This window comes from Trypanosoma cruzi, genomic scaffold, assembly GCF_000209065.1.
Source record: "Trypanosoma cruzi strain CL Brener 1047053516603 genomic scaffold, whole genome shotgun sequence".
Classification (NCBI taxonomy): Eukaryota; Euglenozoa; class Kinetoplastea; order Trypanosomatida; family Trypanosomatidae; genus Trypanosoma; species Trypanosoma cruzi.
Genome location: NW_001849380.1, coordinates 39,744 through 59,903, shown reverse-complemented (window position 1 = coordinate 59,903; position 20,160 = coordinate 39,744). Strand labels below are relative to the sequence as shown.

The window sequence follows — 20,160 nt, the reverse complement described above, 5'->3', positions numbered from 1 at the left end:
TCATCCCTCAACTCATCGGAGATAATAGAAAAGGCCAGCATAAACTGCGGTGCACGCCCATGCAGCTACAGGACGGAATCCCGTGCGCTGCTTCTAGCCCTAGAGAAGCTGATGATTCCTCGTATCCGCCACAGGCGTAAAACCCTGCTTGTGGTTACGGACAGTCAGTCTCTTCTAGCGGCTCTAAACAAGGGCCCGCTCAGTCAGACAGACTGGACGGAGGACCAGATCTGGCAGCGTCTCTTGACACTGACGTGTGCTGGCTGGTCCGTGCACCTGCAGTTTTGTTACGGACATTGCGGAGTACATGCTAACGAGCTTGCAGATCAGCATGCGACGCAGACTATGGAAAGTGGACAATACACGGAGCAAGGAATCGCACCTTTATGGCATACGGATCTGCTGACATGTTTTACTACCCAGCTCACCAACAAGTGGCGTAGTACCATTCGTCAAGACACTCACCGCTACTTGCTTTGCGGCACAAGGCCATCAGATCTCAGCGGTAAGGACCTGATCACTCAGGAAGTTCTACACCGTCAGGAACTGGTTCACCTCGCAAGGGCAAGGTGCGGGGAATCTGAGCTCTGGGGCCGACTATACTGGGCCGTGAGAGATTGCACAAACCAATGCCGTTTCTGCAACATCTCACCGGAACAGTCTGCATATATGCGCTCTAACGCCGATCCCACTGCACCGGGGACGGACACTGTTCCCCCGACGGCGAGGGAGGAAGACGTCTCTCCAGTAAGGAGACGGACCCTCACACGCCGTCGGAAGGAGAAATGTCCGCACTGTGATTCCACATTGACGGGATTCTCGGGTCTCGTCAGTCACTGTCGGTCATTTCATCCGGAACATCCTCCACCGCTTCCCGAGCTCAAATGTGATTTCTGTGACATGGTTTTCCCCACACGGAGAAGCACCGCACAGCACAGAAGTCGCTGCGCACACAACCCAGACGCCACACGGCATCGGAACAGCAGTGCCAGGAGGCGATCTCTGCTGCCGCAGGATCAGCCAGCTTCCACAAGCACGCCAATCGGCCCGCAGGAAACCTTGCACCATCTGCTTCTAGAATGTCCAGGCACCTTGGCTGTGCGTCAACGGCTGGGCATTGAACAGGACCTTCGCCTCGGAAAGTTCTCTCAATGGCAGTTGCTTCATAGCAGGAAACTTTTGTCGTTGCTCGACCACCTCTTCGGCACTCAGATGGCATTGTGTAGCTAGACGCGCTGGTAAGAGTAGAAAAAAAAAAAAAAAAAAACGGGTGGTGTGCCCTGGCTCATAGTATCCTTGCCCAATCATGCTCTAATACCTTATTCCGTGAACCCAGTGAATGGAGAAGCGAAAGGGCATCCTGCTCGCTCATCGCCGGAAACTCTTTTAAAGGACTTCGCAAAATATTCTCTGGGATCACAGCAGTCATGCGGTCCGACAGACTTTCCTTGCCAATTATTCAAAGCATAGAAATTGGTTCTGCCGCTGATGGTGCAATATGGCGATTGACGTAACTGTTTGTAGCAGTCCGTCGTACAAACGCCAGTGGCAACGTGGAGAAATGATGAAGGCAACGATACATTATTATGTTAGACATGTGCTCGTCACCCTCCTTCTCTCTCTCTTGCACACGCGTTAGTTCTCTTTTACTTTGGATAAAACTTGGGCTTCACAGTTTAAAATCCACAAGAACAAATACAAAATGTAATTAAAAAATAAAAATAAATTTAAACAGTAATCAAAATAATAATAATAACCCATTAAAATAACAACAACAAACAAAAAGGATTGTCAAGGAAAATAAGCACGCATTTATACGAGCAGTTCCAATTTTCATCCCCGCACACCACACGTAGCCCCCGCGTCCCTTTATCCATGGACCTTCACGTCGGGTATTCACTAAAGTAGGCGTGACAAAGGGCGCCAGCCGCAGCCAAACGCTTCTGAGGATCCAGGCAAAGTAATCTTCGCAGCAAATCCAATGCACATTCAGAGGCATCCGGGAAAAATTCACGGAGAGGAAGAGGACGCTTCGGCTCAAGGTGCACCTTTCCCCAATCGGGAAGCAGCACCGCCGATGGCCACGATGTGGGCGTCGGTGTCCCTAATACATCTAATATTCGTGACAACTGCCAAATATCTCCATCGCCTGCAAAAAAGGCACCACCGTGCCCCCGTAGAAGTTCCGCAAATACGCACCCTGATGACCACACATCAATTTCGGGTCCGTAGTGTCGCTGGCCCAGAAGTAACTCGGGAGCCCGGTACCACCCCGAAACGACTTCGTGAGTCATGGATGCTTCCGTATCCCATGCACGACTGAGTCCAAGGTCGCCGAGGCGTAGTTCCCCCTCCGCAGTCAAGAAACAATTTGAAGGTTTCACATCTCGATGAACAACACCCTCGCTGTGCATGTACGCTAACGCCAAAAGAAGCATTTTAAATAAAGACTTTGCCTCTAACGCGGGCAGAGGATTGCTGGCAGTTCTCCCCGAGAGGACTGTTGCCAAGTCAGTCTTGCAACGCTCCGTCACTAACGCCAAGGAGCAGCCACACGGAACCACCTCATATGTCCGAATAACAAAAGGATGCACCAATCGCAATGCAACGAGTAGTTCCCTCGCTGTGGGGTGCGGAATGCCCTCATCGAGACGTGGAGTTGTGACGAATTTGATTGCGGCTGGCACTCCAGATTCCTTAACAACTGCAGCACGAACGACGCCAAAGCGGCCCTCACCAATTGGGGATCCAACAATAAAACGATCCATTTCAAGCGACCACCTCTCTCTTCTTTATTTCTCTTCTCCACCCCTCCCTTCCATTCTACGGCATCGTGAAAATATAAATGGAACGCAAAAAATTGGCTCCGGTGATGCCAAAATCCCTCCGCACCCAAAGATCATCCTCAATGCCCCTCCCTAATGAGCACATGCATAGAAACTGAAAGAACTCCAATTTATCTCAAAAAGATCCATTTTTTGTGGTGGTGGTAGTTACTGTTTTCTCCACGTCAGAATCTAATTATTTCAAAAACTTTCTCGTATTTAAGACCTCTGACTCTCTATTCACAACAGGGGCAGTCGCACCAGAGCACATCTTTGCTCGAGCGAACAAACTCACTCTTTCAGTCCTCGGTTTCTCATGGCGCACTTCCACCTCAACAGGGGGAGGAGGAGGAAGAGAAGAAGACTGCTGCTCTTCCGTGGAATATTTCGGTGTGGCTGTGGCCACATCACCCTCATTTCTGGCCTGCAGTTGTGCCGCACGATCCTCAACCAAAAAGGGAGACTGACCCATAGCCGTGTTCTCAGGGGCAATAAGATCATCTACACAGACAAGAAATTCCTCAGCGTCTGTGCTCAATGCACACTCCCGAGAATCATCCGCACAACAACCGCCTGTATGCTCCCTCACCACCAATGATTGACTGAGAGAGTTCTTTTTCCGCAAGAGCTCATCACGTAGTTTATTAACGGTTGACGCGCCGCCCCTCTTGGCTGCTACTCGTAAAGGAATGGAGTGAGTTGCCCTCCGAACTGTCGCATTGGGGATGCTGCTGTCCGTCTTTGGACGCCGATTCGTCCGGTACGTTTTTATCTCCGTAAAAGACCCGCGTGTACGGCCCAAACCTCCCTCTTGCGTGCGCCGCCAAAATGCATCATACCGTTGCCTCTTGCTTCTCAGAGATATGAAGGCGGCGCATCTTCGTCTCCACGATCGCTGATGCTCTGCTCACTTTCCCCCGAGTCATCCGGAGATAAAATACGTCCAGTTGTTGTTGTTGCGTCTTGTGAAAATGCGTTTGTTACACCTGCGGCACCCGCGCTCCCTCGCCACCAAAAGGAACGCTGCCGCCAGATTCCTTCCTCGCCCTCTTAAACTCCTTCAGAAAAACGGAAACGTCCATTTTCTTCAAAAGTAAAAAGAAGAGAAAGAAGCAAAAAGAAAAAGAAATGAACATGTGCTTAGATGAGGTCGTTGACGTCTTATCCTCAGAAATGTGAGAGGAGGAAAACACAACAAAATGGGAGAAGACAATTTAATCACACATCGCTCCGCATCAACGCGCTCCAAAGAAAAATCATCCAGCACGCATGCACACGCAACAAAAGCCATCAGACAAATAAATCGACAAGAGCCAAACCCGTCGCAAAGCAGCAGAGCCGCAGCCATAATTTAGTGCCCCTTTTGGCCGCCGGACTCCCCTGCACCGCGTGAGGCGCAATGAAGGAGGCGGGCGGGACGACAGAAAGAAACTGCAGCCGCCACCTTCCCGCGCAGCACCATCAAAATTCCCCCCACAACTCACACATTCGTTCCAAAAAGTTTCTAAAAACTAAAGGCTAAAAACGCTGCAAATCAATAAATATGAGATGTTTTGAGCACTGCGGATTGCAAGGCGGAGCATCCACGTATTCCACAGGAGGGCGGACTGGCACTTCAATTGGAAGGACAAAAATTCATAAGTTTTTCCTCCTCCTTTTGTTTCGCCGTGAGTGCGAAAACGCAGACGAGGGGAAACTCACAGTTTTTCAACGAAATAAACTCTTTTAACAAAAAAAAAGACGGCAGCCAAATGAGGGCCATTTTTTCTGCAAATTGTGCCGGAGACGAAAGGAAAAAATAAATAAATAAATAAATAACACACGCGGAAATTACAACAAAAACACAAACACGTGAAAGTAAAAATAAAGAGGCAACGACTAACACATCATACCGTCCTTATTTTCATTGCAGAGTTCGTTACAAAAAAAACCCCTCCATAGGATCCCCATCGTGCGCATGTTGCAGCTCGGAGGCAGACAGAGTCGAGAGAAACAAGTGTTCACAATGAGATGCCACACCACTCGCATTGGCCTCATTCTCTACAACAATGGATTCACTTGAGAACCTCAGTTTTCGCAGTAAAATATCTCTCGCAGCCGTTCTAATCGACTTGAGAGATCCACGGCCCAACCTGAAGTGCACATCCACCAAACGCTTAGCGAGCATCAACACGGTTTCCCCATCACTCACCGTAACTAAAATCACCTGACACCTTGCAGCTGATACATAAATAAGAACATGAATTACGTCAGAGCCCTCTGAATACCGAAGGTTGTCCTGCGGTGCAGCAAGAAAGGCGAGGCCACCGGTGTGTTGCCCATCACCCATAGAGGAGTATACACCTGCCAGAGCAGCGGAAACATCGTCGTCGTCATCATCCAAATCAGCATCGTCAGCATTCTCCTCGTCGGGAAATGTACCTGCGGTATTTCGATCTTCTTCTCGTCGTGGCGTCCAAGAGACAGCAGTTGCTGCCTGGGCGGATTCAGTAGTCAAACGATCGGACTCGCAATTACAGGCATTCACACCGTTCAACTCTTTATGGCGGCTATGAGCACTAGCACGGGACGGATTTGTAGCCTGCGGTGTCTTTGAGAGAAACTCAAAACATTTGCGTCACACCCGTCGTGGTTTATTTACATGAAGCTTTTGTGATTTAACAAAAAAGCTCGAGCATGACGCACAGAAAATACCGCCACAGTACCGACAATGATGACGCCTGCACCCGAAATTAAATTTGACCTCACATAATTCGCACTTCTGCATTGAGCTATCAGACGTCCATTCGCCTAATACCGATGGCCTGATCGTCATGTGCCATACTTTATTTCTACTGCATTTATCAACAGGCATAAAAAAGAATATGTGCATACAAATACATAAATACTATCACACGTGAGGGACATCCGTAACAGTAATGACAAGGCCAACCATATGAAGGAAGCTAAGCCGCAGACACACACTATATATATAGGGAGAGAGAAAGACGGAAAGAAAGAAAAAAGGGAAACATTGTTGTTGCTTTTTGGTGTTGTTTCGTTTCACATAAATTGCCTCTACCGTCATGTGCAGCACCTTCAATCACAGCCCCAGTGAGTCCTCACCATCACTCTTTTTTACCATGGAAGACAATGGCAACCAAGAAATATCCGCCTGAGACGGTGAAGAAGAGTCCCCGTCGTCACTTCCGCTCATGGAGTCTTCAGGCAGGCTGCCATTTGCGAAGGAGTTGTGGATCATCGTTCTAAGAGTGCCACGCGCAACGGGCCCGAGAGGGTGCAGGAATTCATCCAACATGTCGTCGGGGCTAGGGGCTGAGCCAAGCAAAGAGTCACGGATGGCCACGTCAAGTTCATACGGTGGGAAAGGCCGATCCATTTCCCAGCCACCAGGAACCAAAGGAGTGCAGCGAGCAGCAGTATAAGGCGGTATGGCACGTGAAACCCGCACAAAATGACGGATAAGCTGATTTGCCTGTTGCCGAGGCAAGGCGCATACGCGGCCAAGTTCGGTGCGGAGCACAACCGATTCCAGAGGATGAGGATGAGGCGCCGCCATGCCGCGGAAATATCGCCACCTCGGGCTGGGTGAGGCTCCAAGTATTTTCGCGCGGGCTTCCAGAAGCACAGCGGAGCAACGGCGTAAGGCTTGATTTCGTTCCTCCCTTTTTCCGGGTACATTCGGCTCAAAGTAGGCTGTCTCCGGGTGAGGCAATGTGTGTGCTTCGTGTGCTGCTTCGGCGGCGGGCTCGGCCTGTTCCATTTCGTGTGTCCATATCTTTTTGGAGCTGTCACGGCTGCCAGGCGGGATATGGCGCTCAGCTGCTCGTAAGATGCCTCTGTGAATGTCCAACCATGTGGACGCGGTGGCAAGGAGGGTTTCACACAACGAGGTGGAAGCAGGGCAATCAGCTTTACGCAGGGTAAAGGCGGCTTTCTTCCGTCAAGGCAGCGTGTTTGCTAGTCGCGGGATGCCATCATCCATCTCTACCAAGTAAGATATTAAGCAGTGGTCCGAGTCCATGTAAGGGGCGGATGCCCAGTGGGAGATGCGTAGGGCGCAATACGCAGCCACGTCAGGGGACGAGACATTACGATGTGTGATCCGTGTTGCCTGTGTCGGGTCATCTGCCAGTTCGAAATCCATATCGATTAGAACAGCGGCGAAATTATCGCCTCCAGTCCTTGATGGTACATATGACTGTCCCAGAACTCATGATGTCAATTCAATTCACCCGCGATAATCTCTTCGGGCACAAGCGACAAACGATATTAATAAATGCGGATTATTGACCAATTGCTGTGGGAGGGTTGTAGAGATTCACCACGCAAATGCTGCGACAGCCCGGTGGAAATACACGGACAGCAATGGTCTCCAGGAGGTCAGTGCCAGGGAGCGACAGGCGCTCGCACGGTAGAGAGTGGCGCACCAGAATGGCAACGCCACCACCGCGCCCAGTGAGGCCTGAAGGTAGTCATTATGGCCACATAATTTCGTCGCCACGTCACCACGGTTATTTATTTCCTGCTGAAGAACGATGTCAGGTGGACGCTGCTCCAATCACGCAGCAAATGCAATATTTTTACGGACGAGAGGCCTGCAGTGTTAAGCTGCCAAACAGTGATGCAGCCTTCCTCCTCGGGCCATTGTTCTTGTGGACGTCACCGCCACGGGTGATATCAACGGAGTGACCGCTACGAAACGGCCGTGCAGTTCTGACCGACAGTCTGCAGGCAGACCGCCTCACCTCCCCGCACCGGGCATGGCGTGGAACCTTCTCGAGGGGTGGAGTCGTCTTGGTCTCCGTCGTGCTCGCAGCAACGCTCTGCTGCGGAGATATTATACGCAACCAAAGCCCCAACACCGCGAAAGGGTACGGACCCCATCGCTGGAGTACACTGCAATACCCATATATCGTGTAATTGTCGTTAAGTTCTTACCCACAGACACATACAAAAAAAAGCAAATCATTTAGGGGCACACACAACCACAACGGGGCGTCAGAAAACAAACAAACGGGATGAATGGTGGAACGCAACACTGCACGGCTGCCCACGTCGTGGCGAGCCGCGGGACATATGCTGGAAAGTAAGAAAAGATAAATCCGTCTTCCATTATGCATTCAATCGAGAAAAAAAACTGTACGCTGGTGCGTGGCCTCCAAATCGGTGCGTTTGTTTCGCCTGCAGATAATGAAGAAATACGTTACACTCGTTATAGTCGTTTAAACCCCCGGTGCCCAGACATTATTTATATTCCACTGGGACACTCGGCGTGGTTTCGTGTCCCCATTCCATTGTCTCTTTTATTGGCCGGCGCCATCGGCGTGGCACACGGTGCCGAGCGCGCCTCTGATCAAACAAACAAACAAAAATAAGAACACTGAGTAGATCCCGCCATTTTCGGAGGACCACAACACGGGGGGGAAATAAAAAACCAACCAAACAAAAACCACGCGATGATGGCCCCGGGGGGAGCATGCTTCCAAATGGAGGAAGGGACCTGCGCGGCGAAGGGGGTACAAAGTAGAATAAAATGGTTAAAACAAGGCGTCACAGAAAGCGGCAATTAATTTAGAAGAGTGCGTGGCCAGACGCATATGTTCCCGCTGGAGGCAGGAAGTCCTCACTGCAGTTTCTCAGTAAAGGGCCACAAAGGTGCAAAACCCCAGCAACCGAGAGATGCCCTCACGCATGGAGCCGTCACTGTTACCTTTTTTGGCGTCGCTCTTCTTGACCATTTTTAGTTCACCGACACTTAGTGGGTGGTTGTACAGAAAGACGTACGTCACCGTTACACTGCTGCCGCTGTCTCCCTCGTCGCCCCCAATGTAGAAGAATGAGGCTTCAGGCCCCTGCGTCTCAAGCGTTGGTATCGTCTCCGGGGTCCCCACAATCACACCATCCACGTACACGGAGCCCTTGTTGCCGTCCTGCAGCATGAGCGCCACCTGATATTCTCTCCCAGGTTCCCAAGTGCTCCCCGGTGCTGTTTTTGTGCCGTCAAACACTGGCTCCCACGTTTTATTCATGCCGTACGACAGCCCAATGATCTTCGCGCCGGCACCGTCCCCCAGACCCGCACCCAGCAGAGGAGTGCTCCCCTTCGGAACCTGGTGGATGGTCACCGTCGCCACAAGGGTGAATCTGTGGTTCACAAAGCTGTACTGTCTGTTATCCTCCCGGCTGTTCACGGGCCATTTTGCCATGGATCCAGGCCCCGTGAATTTGAAACCATCCTCGACCTTCGCTGCCTTCGTCACCGTTGCATTCACGCAACGGTACTCGTCGATCCACATGTCGCCACCGGACGACGTATTGGACAGGAATCCAACCAGACCAGCCGTGGGTGTGGACGAAGCGGAAAAGGAGGCGTCAAGCTGTGCCCAAGTCCTCAGGACAGAATTGATCGTCTTCAGCTCATCAGTCAGGCGGGCAAGGGATATGCCCCGGCGCGTTCCCACAATACTCTCTCGTGAAAGGTGCAACGCACCATCCGAGTACAGCAGGACGTTGGTAAGCGTCTCACCCACAGCATGATCCGTAGAAAGGGCCTCAAGAAGAAACGTGCGGCTATTGTCCGTGACCCAAAGGTATAGCGCCTTGGCTTCAGTCCCCCCAGAAGGGGTGCCCTTGCCGAGTGTACAGCATGAGTTTCTTTCCCTCAATGGTCGCGGTGATGAGGTCTCCCACACGCAAGCCTTCGTCCGGATAGTCTCCCGGTTGTGAGTTGACCCACACGCCTGAGAGTGTCCCGATGGCCTCCGTCCACGTTTTCCCCATGTCACGCGACTCGAACACACTCTGGCCATTCTCGCAATCAACAATCATGAGAAGCGATCCCGTGTCCCATTCGGTGATGCGGGGTTAACGTCAGTCCGCAGAGGAAATGTCCTCAGAGAGCGACCAAGTACTGTCGTTGTTCGTCGAGTAAATAATCATGGAGTAAACGCCATCATTTTTTTCATTCACCGCCATCAGAGGAAACACAAGCGTGCCATCCTCCATCAGAGCACCTGAGCCACCAGAAGCAATATAATCCGTCAAGTTACCTTTGTGAGCAGCTATAGCACTCTCGTTCAACGGAGACTGGATTTCGCCCCATTTGATCCGTTTACTCGGCTCGCCGCCCGTGGCATTCGTGACCTCACCAACTACCAGTTTTAGTTCCAATCTGCCCTCTTTCCAACTCCCATCTACATAGGACAAGGCAGTGCTTCCCACAAGAAGAAACACCCTATTGCCCTTCATGGTGGTTGTGGGGTGGCGCACAACATCAAAACCCTCTTTCCCCTCCGCTTTACCAAGCACAGTGTGTGCCCTCCATTCTTCCTTTACCGACCTTTTCAACAAGAGTGGGCCATTCCCACGCAGAGTCGATGTTCTCCGCAACAACATCAGAAGAAAGGGGCTTAGTTGATTGATCATCTTGATATTTGGCATTTATGTGACCTTCAAAGAAAGCAACAATCACTCCACCAGCACTGACGAGAGAGGGTGAAACAAATGAATCCCTCGTCTTAACTGGAACAGTCCCCTTCCTCGGCAGCACCTGTGTCGTCTGCGGCACAAAAAGATCGACCCGTTGCAGCCCCTCAACACCCCCTGAAGTGCTCCCCTCTCCAGCAATGGCACCCGTCAATGCCGACCCAGGAGTTGAAGCATCAGCATTACTTCCCACCTGAGCGGTCGCAGCTCCACTGCAGCACAACGTCACGACGAGGAGGAGCAGCACCACGGAAGCAAACACATGCCGGGACGTGTTGGGCCTCGGCGGCTCACTCTCTCCTCCTTCCCTCCTCCTTCCGCTGGATCCGGTCACGCGGCGACGGTTGTGTGTGCGGGGTGCCTTATCTGCAGCAACACGTGAGAGCATACAAATATGTGTGCGTGGGCGGTGTGTGTGCTGTTGATCCTTTCAGTGCCTTTGAATCTCACAGTAGCGATTAGCGCTTGCTTTCTTTCTTCGTAAGAGAGTGTGTTCAAGAAGTGGAGAAGACGACAACAGCGGCAATACACCAGAAAGGTCAGTGGGGAGCAGAGCAGAGCACCCACGCAGAGAGCGAGGCACGAGACAATCCGGAAGGGACAGCACGGAGGACCATCGCACACAGAAAAGAGCAGCAACACGGCAAGTCACGGCGGGCCGTCGGTGTGTGCGGGCCAGCCCTCACGCAGTGTAACACGCCACACCCAAAAGGGAATGACAGACAGACAGGCGGAGGGAGATGAATGGATGCCGTCAAGAGGCACTCACAATCCACATGGCCCGTGAGCATGCGGCCACTCCACGCAGGAACGCAGGAGAAAAGGGAGAAAAAGCCGGAAGCAGCGCAAACACACAAAAGAAACAAACGACAGGCGGGAAAAGCACCGTCACGGTCCTCGCCCTGGCCGGCAACTCCACACCAGCCCTCACACAAACACACACACACCATCGCAGTGCTGCCAGTCCGCGGGTAAGAGGATTCGGCCCTCCACAAAAGGAAGGCACACACCGCCAGCAGTCACACACCAATGGACAAGGAGAAGAAGTGATTCCTCATCCATCCATGACGCGGCAACAACATTTCCAGCCATTCCACCCACAATGGAATTTAATGCCCGACTCAAAGCGGTCATAGGTGGTGCATCACGCCTGCAGGAAAAGTGACTCGCCGTGCGCGCTCCCTCTCCTCCCCTCGCTTCATGCCCACAGAAGGAGGCGGCAGCCACCCGCACGCACTACAAAAGGAAGCATCCAAATCCACTGCAATGTGTATTTTGGGTGGTTGTGTGTGCCTGCAGAAACACGAGGCAAAGAGGTAAAAAAACAAAAGCAGAGCATTTAAAGAGACACACAAACAAAAATGTACAGCAAAAGTGCATGGCAAAAATAACAGGACTGCTCAAACTCATGACTGCACTGCAGACCAAAGCAGCGGCAATTCATAAAAAATTAAATAAAAATAATACAAAAAATTCATCTTCACCTTTCCAAAACTCACACCTTAAAAAAAAAGAAAAAATGAAAAAAAAAAAATGAAAAAAAAAAATGAAAAAAATGAAAAAAGCAAAAAAAAAAAAAAAATTGAAAAATGTCGTCCTCTATTACGGCTACACCCAAATAAAAAAGAAAAAGAAAAAGAAAACCCACACACACAAAAAGCACCTAACTACCATGTTGCTCCAGAAATTGTCTGCATATTTTGTCCGAAAAGAAAATTAAATATTTGAATGTCTTTCAACTGTCCGACCCTCCATGTGTCCGCACATCGTTTATATTTCATGGGTCATCTGCGTGTTGCTGCTCCCCTCAGCCCTCCCATCGGCGTGCGAGTGCGGCCCGCAGAGCACAGTCACTCGTGTGTGTGTGGGGACTGAGAGAAGCACGCAGACACGACGGGAATCGCGTCACTCCATCGGGAGAGTGAGCGCAGCAAAAAAAAAAAACACGGCGGCAGGGCGTGGCTGCGTGTGTGTGTGTGGCGCTGCGGGTGTCTGCCAGCCCTGGCCGCAAAGAAAACAAAACAAGAGGGAGAGAAATGTGTGCTCCGCCCCACAGGCCCTCGTCGCACGCCCACACTTCACGGCTCCCTCAGCGCGCCGTTCGTCGCGGCCCCTCCTCATGCGTGCAGCAGGCGAGGCGCACAGGGCCGTCGTCATGTGCGTGTCGGTGGGTGTGCGAGTGGAGCAGTTGGGCGGGAAACACACGGCACCCCTCGCAGGAAGAGTGCAGAAGAAACAATTAAAGAGGGAAGAGCAGAAAAAAAAAAAAAGTGTCCATAGTGATTGCCCCAAAAGCAAAAAAAAGAGGATGGGGGATGAAAAATAAGAATTTAAACAATTTAAACCATTAAAAATGAAAAAAAAAAAAACGTTCATATTGGTTGCCCCAAGGCAACAAGCAAAGAAAGGGGGAGAAAAAAAAAAGAATTGAGGAGAGTAATTTATTCCTAGCGGTGTGTGAGTGTCGGTGCAGGGAATGGCACAAGTGCTCCACACTGAGACCGCACACTCCTCACGCAGTCGCAAAGCCCCACAGTCCCAGCAGAAGCAGCAGCGGCAGCAGCACCCTCCCGTACGCGGAACCAGCATCACCATTTGCCCCACCATCACCCGTTTCTCGTGCCGTCCCTTCATTCCCAGCAGGTACAGCAGGCACCGCAGGTGCGACAGGTGCAGCAGGTGCGACAGGTGCAGCAGGTACGACAGGTTTGGGAGCAATTTTTACTTGTGGTTCTGGAGTGATCGTCGGAATGGGTTTCCTTTCCTGGATTGCAGTCCTCTCAGTGGAATTTAGTGGGCGATTGTAAAGAAAGACGTTCGTCACCGTCACATGGGACTCTTGGCTGGGGTTCTCCTCACCGCACGCGCCAAAGCAAAACGCGAAAAGCTCAAGTGGCTTCTCACCTGTTAACGGCACTTCTTCCTCCCCCAGCAACTCACCATCAACGTACACAGAGGCCTTGTTGCCTTGTAGCATGAGTGCCACTTGGTGTTCTTTCTTCGGCTCCCAAGTGCCACTTTCCGTTGTTGGTTTTTTCTCGTCCTTGAGCATCGTCATCCACTTGTTATCCGCGGTATACAGGATTCTCATGGTATGCGTGGGCTCAGTGTTCGCCAACACCGCAATCAGTAGAGGAGTGTTCCCACTCGGGGCCTCTTCGATTGTCACCGACGCCACAAGTGTAAAGTTGTGGTTCAAAAACACATGACGCTTATTATAATCCGGAATGTTCACAGGCCACATTACCCCGGAGTCAGGCTCCGTCAACTGAAACCCATCTTTGACCTTCGTGGCGTTCCTCACCGTCGCATTCAGGCAAAGATACTCGTCGTTCCACGTGCCATTGTTGGCCGATGCGTTTGAAAAAACTGCCACCAGACCCGCCGTGGGTATAGACAACCCGGAGAAGAAAACGTCCTTTTGCGCCCAGGTCTTCAGGACGAACTTGATTTTATTCAGTTCCTCCGCCAAGTGGGAAAGTGAAATGGCACTGCCTTCACCACTGGCCATCCGTTGTAAAAGATGCAACTTGCCATCCGAGTACAGCAGGGTGCCGGCGAACTCCTTCTCCCCAGCATTGCCCATGCCAACTGGTCCAACAGAAAACAAGCGGTTGTTGTCCGTCACCCAAAGGTAGAGCGTATTGGCGTTATCCCCCGAGGCGTGTCCTCTCTGTGTGTACAGCATGACCTTCCTGCCCTCAATGGTCGCGGTGATGAGGGCATCCACATGCAAGCCTTCGTCCGGATAGTCTCCCGGTTGTGAGTTGACCCACACGCCTGGAAGTGTCCCGATGGCCTCCGTCCACGTTTTCCCCATGTCACGCGACTCGAACACACTCTGGCCATTCTCGCAATCAACAATCATGAGAAGTGATCCCTCCCACTCGGTGATGCGGGGTGCACCGCATTTCGCAGGGGAAATGCCCTCAGAGAGCGTCCAGTTACTGCCGTTGTTCGTCGAGTAAATAATCATGGAGTAAGCGTCAACTTCACTTTCTCTATTCATCGCCATCAGAGAAAACACAATGGTGCCATCCTCCATCAGAACACCTGAGCCACCCGAAGCAATATAATCCGTCAAGTTACCTTTGTGAGCAGCTAAAGTAGTCCGCTTCACCGGCGATTGAACTTCGCCCCATTTGATCCGTTTACTCGGCTCGCCGCCCGTGGCATTCGTGACCTCACCAACTACCAGTTTTAGTTCCAAGCTGCCCTCTTCCAAACTCCCATCTACATCGGACAAGGCAGTGCTTCCCGCAAGAAGAAACACCTTGTCGCCCTTCGTAATTGTTGTGGGGCGGAGCACAACATCAAAACCCTCTTTCCCCTCCGCTTTACCAAGCACAGTGTGTGCCCTCCATTCTTCCTTTTTGACCTTTTCAACAAGAGTGGGCCATTCCCACGCAGAGTCGATGTACTCCGCAACAACATCAGAAGAAAGGGGCTTAGTTAATTGAGCACCTTGATATTTGGCATTTATGTGACCCTCGGCAAAAGCAGCAATTACTCCACCAGCGCTGACGAGAGAGGGTGAAACAAATGAATCCCTCGTCGTAACTGGAACAGTCCCCTTCCTCGGCAGCACCTGTGTCGTCTGCGGCACAAAAAGATCGACCCGTTGCAGCCCCTCAACATCCCCTGAAGCACTCCCCTCTGCAGCAATGGCACCCGTCAATGCCGACCCAGAAGTTGAAGCTTCAGTGGCCTTTTCCACCTGAGCGGTCGTAGCTCCACTGCAGCACATCATCACGACGAGGAGGAGCGGCACCGCGGAAGCAAACACACGCCGAGACATGTTGGGTCTCTGCGGCTCACTCTCTCTTCCTTCCCTCCTCCTTCCGCTGGATCCGGTCACGCGGCGACGGTGGTGTGTGCGGGGTGCCTTCACTGCAGCAACACGTGAGAGCATATAAATATGTGTGTGTTTGCTGTTGGTCCTTTCAGTGCCTTCGAATTTCACAGTAGCGATTAGCGTTTGCTTTCTTTCTTCGTAAGAAAGTGTGAAAGAAATAAAGAAATCAAATTAATATTTAAAAAGCATCAAAAAAGAACGTGGTAGAGGAGTGGTGGCGCCACCATCCACAGTGTAACACATCAGCGTCGTCGTAACCGCCACAGTAATTATTCTCACCTTTCACAACGGCTCAAGCACTGTGAGGCCACACACAGAAGCAGAGAAATTGACGGTTGCGCACGGGCCAAGACGCTCTCCGGCAAACGGCACCAACCAACAGACAGACAGCAGAAAGTAAGTGCGAGCAAAATCCCAAGTGCTGCGGGATCCTTGCAAGCAGCGCACCGTAACTGAAGAGCCTTTAAGGCGTTCCTCGCTGCAACATCCCCCGCAACCCCCTCGACGTGTCGGTGGATTTTCCCGTTCACCGGAAGAAAAACGGCGGGATGCTTCGGCAGTGGTCGAAGACACACAGAGCGCACCGTCGACGCGATCAACGAGCGCAGACCCTCGTGAAGTGCGATCCCGCAACCGCGATCCCTCCATTGACTCTCCTGGACGTTAAGGAGGCATGAGATGTCCTCTTCTCTAGAGTGGTTCTGAAACGCAAAAAACTCCGCAGGACATCCCGCGCAGTCGCGGCCTCCTCAGCAGCCCGACAGTCCACACCGTCGCACCGCTCCTCAAGAGGTCGCCAGGCCCGGTAAGGCAAGCAAAAGGAGAACAGCAATTTGGTCAAGACGTTCAGCAAAATAAGGCACAGCAGTCGGGTAGGCGCGGCCCATCCACGTCCTCCCCCTCAACCGACCCACCACACAGTCGGATCACACACCCAAAAAGAGCCGTGGCGTCTAACGAAATAGCATGGTCAATAGCACCTCGTGCTATCCTCAACGGAGTGTCATGGCACACACGAGGCAGCATCAAAAGAAGGGACAAATACTTACATTCCATCGGCATAAGCACGGAAATAAGGCGCATAATTTGCCCCGTGAACTTCAATCCAAATCGTCTCAGCCACAGAGTTTGTGTCGCCGACCCTCAGGAGGGGCTGATGCGTCAACTGCCGCTGACCGATGCCTCGGCGATGCAACAAAAAGTGCCACCGTCTCTCGGGGTTCGTCGCCACCCTTTCCTCCCATTGGGGAAAGGGAACGCAAGGTGACGGTGTGGGCGTGTCTAGCCGACAGAAATGGAGGAATTGACTCCAGCCGTAAAACAAATTGAATGAATCCTCCTCCCGAATCCTTCAAAGACACCGGTCGGTCAGCTGCCGAGGTTGACGGCGCGGAGGACAACACCTTGAATGCATGGAGCACTGCAGCGGCCTGAATATATTCTGCAATATCCGCGGTCAGTCCATGAACGCACAACAAAGAGACAGCAAGTCCAAAGGGGCGTGTGAGCCCGTCAACGATCACCCGCGCTGGGGGATCGCCACTCCCACCCTCTGGGGGCACCTCAATGACGTTAAATATTTCCACCGCATGGCATAAAGCATCGCCTTGCAGCACCCCATGCAATGCGGCAATCGAAAACCATCTCGAACACGGCGTGCGACAAAGATACCAAAAGAAGGCGCAGCAAATGTCCTCCACATCTCAGCAGCTCCAATCATCCAGTAAAAGGCAGGAGCACCAGACAGTACCCACGGACTCACCGAATATGGCGTCAAAAGGCAGCGAGATGCCAGACGCCGAAAAGGCCCGCATTTCTCCCCCCGTGACAATTCCACGGATGAATGCAAATGCCGTGCCCTGCGGCCTCTCGACCCCTTCGAGACAACGTTGTGGCCACATGGCGATGGCTCAATGTGGCTGGTGATCAGATCCTGTCGTCGCGGCAAAACAGTACAGAAAGTAGAGTGGTGAGCACGCACATTCGCCTCGTCGATGCCTGCTCCCACCGCAAGAGTGAAACTCGTCTTCCCAACAGCCGCGCTTCGGGTGGCTGAAACACCTGCCCTCACACCGGCGATGACATCTGCAAGCATCCGTAATTCCTCAACACTGCCCGTCAGAAAAAACCAAAGCGGCACTCAATCCCTGCAGCCACACATCCCTCGTAACCATTTGCAAACTCGTTATCCAGCAGAAACGCTTAAACAACATAACAAGATGACCGTGCATTGCTGGCAAGGGACAATAGTACTTCGCTTTCATCCTGCAACGGAGAACTATGCCTCCTGCGTAACGCGACTGCAAGCACGTGGTGCGCCAACACCGAAGCGGTGGGCATGTTGCCCCATGACCCTCCCCCTCCACAGGGGCCCAAGAAGTGCAACAGACCATCCTCTCACCAAAGAAAAAGCCCAATGGAGCGGACACTGCAGTGTGCGGACCACCCAGCAGAAACACCCTCAGAGAACAAATGCTCTTGAATGCCCTTCAGAAGGGGCCAGCGGGTTGGCCGTGAAGCCAACAGACACCGGAGAGCCGCCTGCTCTGCATGTATCCAATGGCGCAATCGAGCGCGCAGTGTTGCAGGGCACATCAAAAATCCCATTCTCGTCTCCGTCTGTGCGGGCACGACAGTCCTGCCATCACCCTTCGCCCTCACAAAGTATTCCACAGGGTCCTTTGACCAAATACCGCCACACGGCGATATGCCACCGGATAAGTGCTCTCCATACCGCACAAAATAAAATTTTCCCCACGTCGAGGACCGCAGTGAAAACGAGCATAACGATGAGCAACACGAGGGTTGTCTGTGCTGCGTTTCATCGCAACACTCTATCCTCCGTTGGTTCAGGCCTTTGCCACACAACGAGGAACAGATGTAACATCACTTACACGCAACAGAGTGAAATCCGCAAGAACATTGTCATACAGGACGCAACATCCACCGGCCCGGTCAGCAGCTGTTGTGGTCATATTCCGCGAAACATGATTCACACCCACAGAGAACTTGTTGTCCAGTTGCACAAATAATTGATGGGCCAAGCAACGTGGGCCCATGAACGACAACACCAGTCGATATTAGGCCTTGGAACAGCCAGTGAGAGCCATTGATTGGAATAAACACCAAAGCCCCCAGCGGCCAAAAGAACTGCGACAAGGCACTCGTACTTCAATCAAAGAACAGATTCGTCTCGTTCAGGAACAAAGAACAATAAATAATATTTTTCCTCCTCACAGAGCCTTCGAGCAATAAAACACTATCATGCAATCCGCCCCTATCGGCACTGCTCAGGAGCACGAGGCCTGTGCAATGTGTAGAGGGCTCTGCAATCAGGCGAATGAGATGCTCCACGGCGGCACTCAGACTCCTCCCAGGCCAAGCATCAACCAGTCGCGAGCAGCATGCCTCTTCATGGACTCTCCGTTTTGGTTCCAACCGAGACGGAAAGCCTTCGTCGCTCAGCACCAACCCCGCGTTGCGTCGTGTCGTCAAATAAAACAAGTGAGGACGACGGAGCACATCATCAGGGAAATCGCCCTCATTTGTGGGAAACGGCATCGCATCCGCCGGAAACAGATGCGCATGATGTCCCTCCACGTCAGCCGCGCAGCCTGTCAGATGAAGGAAATTTCGGTGAAACGGAAGTCAGCGCACTCACCTCCACCCCAGGCAGTTTTATCAGGAAGATCGAAACATCAAGTCGGGGGCTCCACACTTGTTGAGGGATATCGTGACCATCTGACAAGTCCACGTGCATTTCCACACAACGTCCTACTTCCTTTTCTCCCTCTGCATGCGCCCGCACCGTCTCTTAAGCCACATCCAGGACAGATTAGATAGCGAGTGGCACCTGGTCAGCCAGCGCCGTTCCATTCCTTAAAGCAAGGAAGCTAACAGCCTCAAAATCACCCGTCCATCAATCAATGATGCCGTTGACACAATGCCTCCTCGGGCCAACGCCACACACTTGTTCCGGAGTACGTGTTATCCCATGCCTCGCTGACGCCAACCTCAGCATCCTACACAGGTACACCGTGCATTCACTCCCAAAATACGGATGTGGACTACACCTCAAGAAAACTGCACAATAAACCTGCAAACTTCTCGTTGAAAGTTATCATTGTGTTGGGTGGCAGAGGCAACGCACTCACACGTTGCACCTCCTCAGGAAATCAAAGAAGATAGCAACCATCATTCAATTGGGATGGGCTTTTCAAAACCCCTTGCAACTTTTGTATGATGGGGTGCTTCAGTGCATATGAAACCTTGACCGCGGGACGGAATGCCTATTCTCTCTAAAAACGTAGGTGTAGATCCACGGAAAAAAAATAAATGACACAACTGAACTAGAATGCCACAAATAAAAAAATGTAAAATATATATATAACCATAAATATAAAAATAAACATCAATTGATGTACATGTACATATATGTATATATATCGATGTAGATATGAGTATAGAAACATTCTATATAATTAAAATATATAGATATCTATTTAGATATGAATATACCCCTCTATCCCTTTTTTTCCTCATTGACAAATTTTTTTTCGTTCATTGATTTATTGATTTGTTGCTTTATTAATTACAAACATGTACATCCCTAGATAAACAAATGGGTATCGATATTTATTTATTTATTTATATTCGCCAATTTTGGTATTTGTATATTTGTTATTATTACTTACTTCTTGCATTTCTTCGTTTTTTTTTCCTAAATAACCTCAAAGACCCGCACGCCGGCCACCATCGTAAAGCACGTCCGCCATGCTGATTGGAGATGCGGAAGAGAACCCCAACCCCCGGAGATGGCGCTGCAGGAGACGGCGTAAAACACAACCCGTTACGCGTCCCCTCGGAGTAGTGGAGTAAAAAATAAATAATCCGTCACTGCCAAGAAATCAAGTAACAAATTTTCAAAAAGTCCGTAAATGAGGAGAAAAAGAGGGGAACCTACCAGGAGCAAAGGCAATTTGCCGCATCTGC

At 51.3% G+C, this 20,160-nt stretch overlaps 4 protein-coding genes and 2 pseudogenes across 4 annotated transcripts, besides 11 other annotated features; all 6 read right to left on the bottom strand.

The window, feature by feature from the left end:
* Positions 1-726: part of a sequence feature (areas not merged during assembly with more than two copies in the genome that could not be assigned to a particular haplotype) that runs on past the window's edge.
* Positions 1-1,266: part of a mobile genetic element that runs on past the window's edge.
* Positions 727-1,996: a sequence feature (haploid, Esmeraldo-like haplotype).
* Positions 1,694-1,785: a microsatellite.
* Positions 1,884-2,768, bottom strand: Tc00.1047053506537.130 (protein kinase, putative; the record flags this gene model as incomplete). Its single annotated transcript, XM_814643.1, has 1 exon — positions 1,884-2,768. One exon carries the CDS (start codon positions 2,766-2,768, stop codon positions 1,884-1,886), a length of 885 nt encoding a protein of 294 aa, XP_819736.1.
* Positions 1,997-20,160: part of a sequence feature (areas not merged during assembly with more than two copies in the genome that could not be assigned to a particular haplotype) that runs on past the window's edge.
* Positions 4,622-4,643: a microsatellite.
* Positions 4,744-5,154, bottom strand: Tc00.1047053506537.120 (hypothetical protein, conserved; the record flags this gene model as incomplete). Its single annotated transcript, XM_814642.1, has 1 exon — positions 4,744-5,154. The coding sequence occupies one exon, from the start codon at positions 5,152-5,154 to the stop codon at positions 4,744-4,746; it is 411 nt and encodes a 136-aa protein (XP_819735.1).
* On the bottom strand, positions 5,908-6,588 carry Tc00.1047053506537.110 (hypothetical protein, conserved; the record flags this gene model as incomplete). The annotated part of the gene is made up of 1 exon (XM_814641.1): positions 5,908-6,588. The coding sequence occupies one exon, from the start codon at positions 6,586-6,588 to the stop codon at positions 5,908-5,910; it is 681 nt and encodes a 226-aa protein (XP_819734.1).
* Positions 8,396-10,702, bottom strand: Tc00.1047053506537.100 (annotated as a pseudogene).
* Positions 11,756-11,788: a sequence feature (AT_rich).
* Positions 11,818-11,895: a microsatellite.
* On the bottom strand, positions 12,826-15,225 carry Tc00.1047053506537.80 (trans-sialidase, putative; the record flags this gene model as incomplete). The annotated part of the gene is made up of 1 exon (XM_814640.1): positions 12,826-15,225. One exon carries the CDS (start codon positions 15,223-15,225, stop codon positions 12,826-12,828), a length of 2,400 nt encoding a protein of 799 aa, XP_819733.1.
* Positions 12,853-12,878: a microsatellite.
* Positions 15,622-19,503, bottom strand: Tc00.1047053506537.71 (annotated as a pseudogene).
* Positions 19,547-19,685: a microsatellite.
* Positions 19,801-19,885: a microsatellite.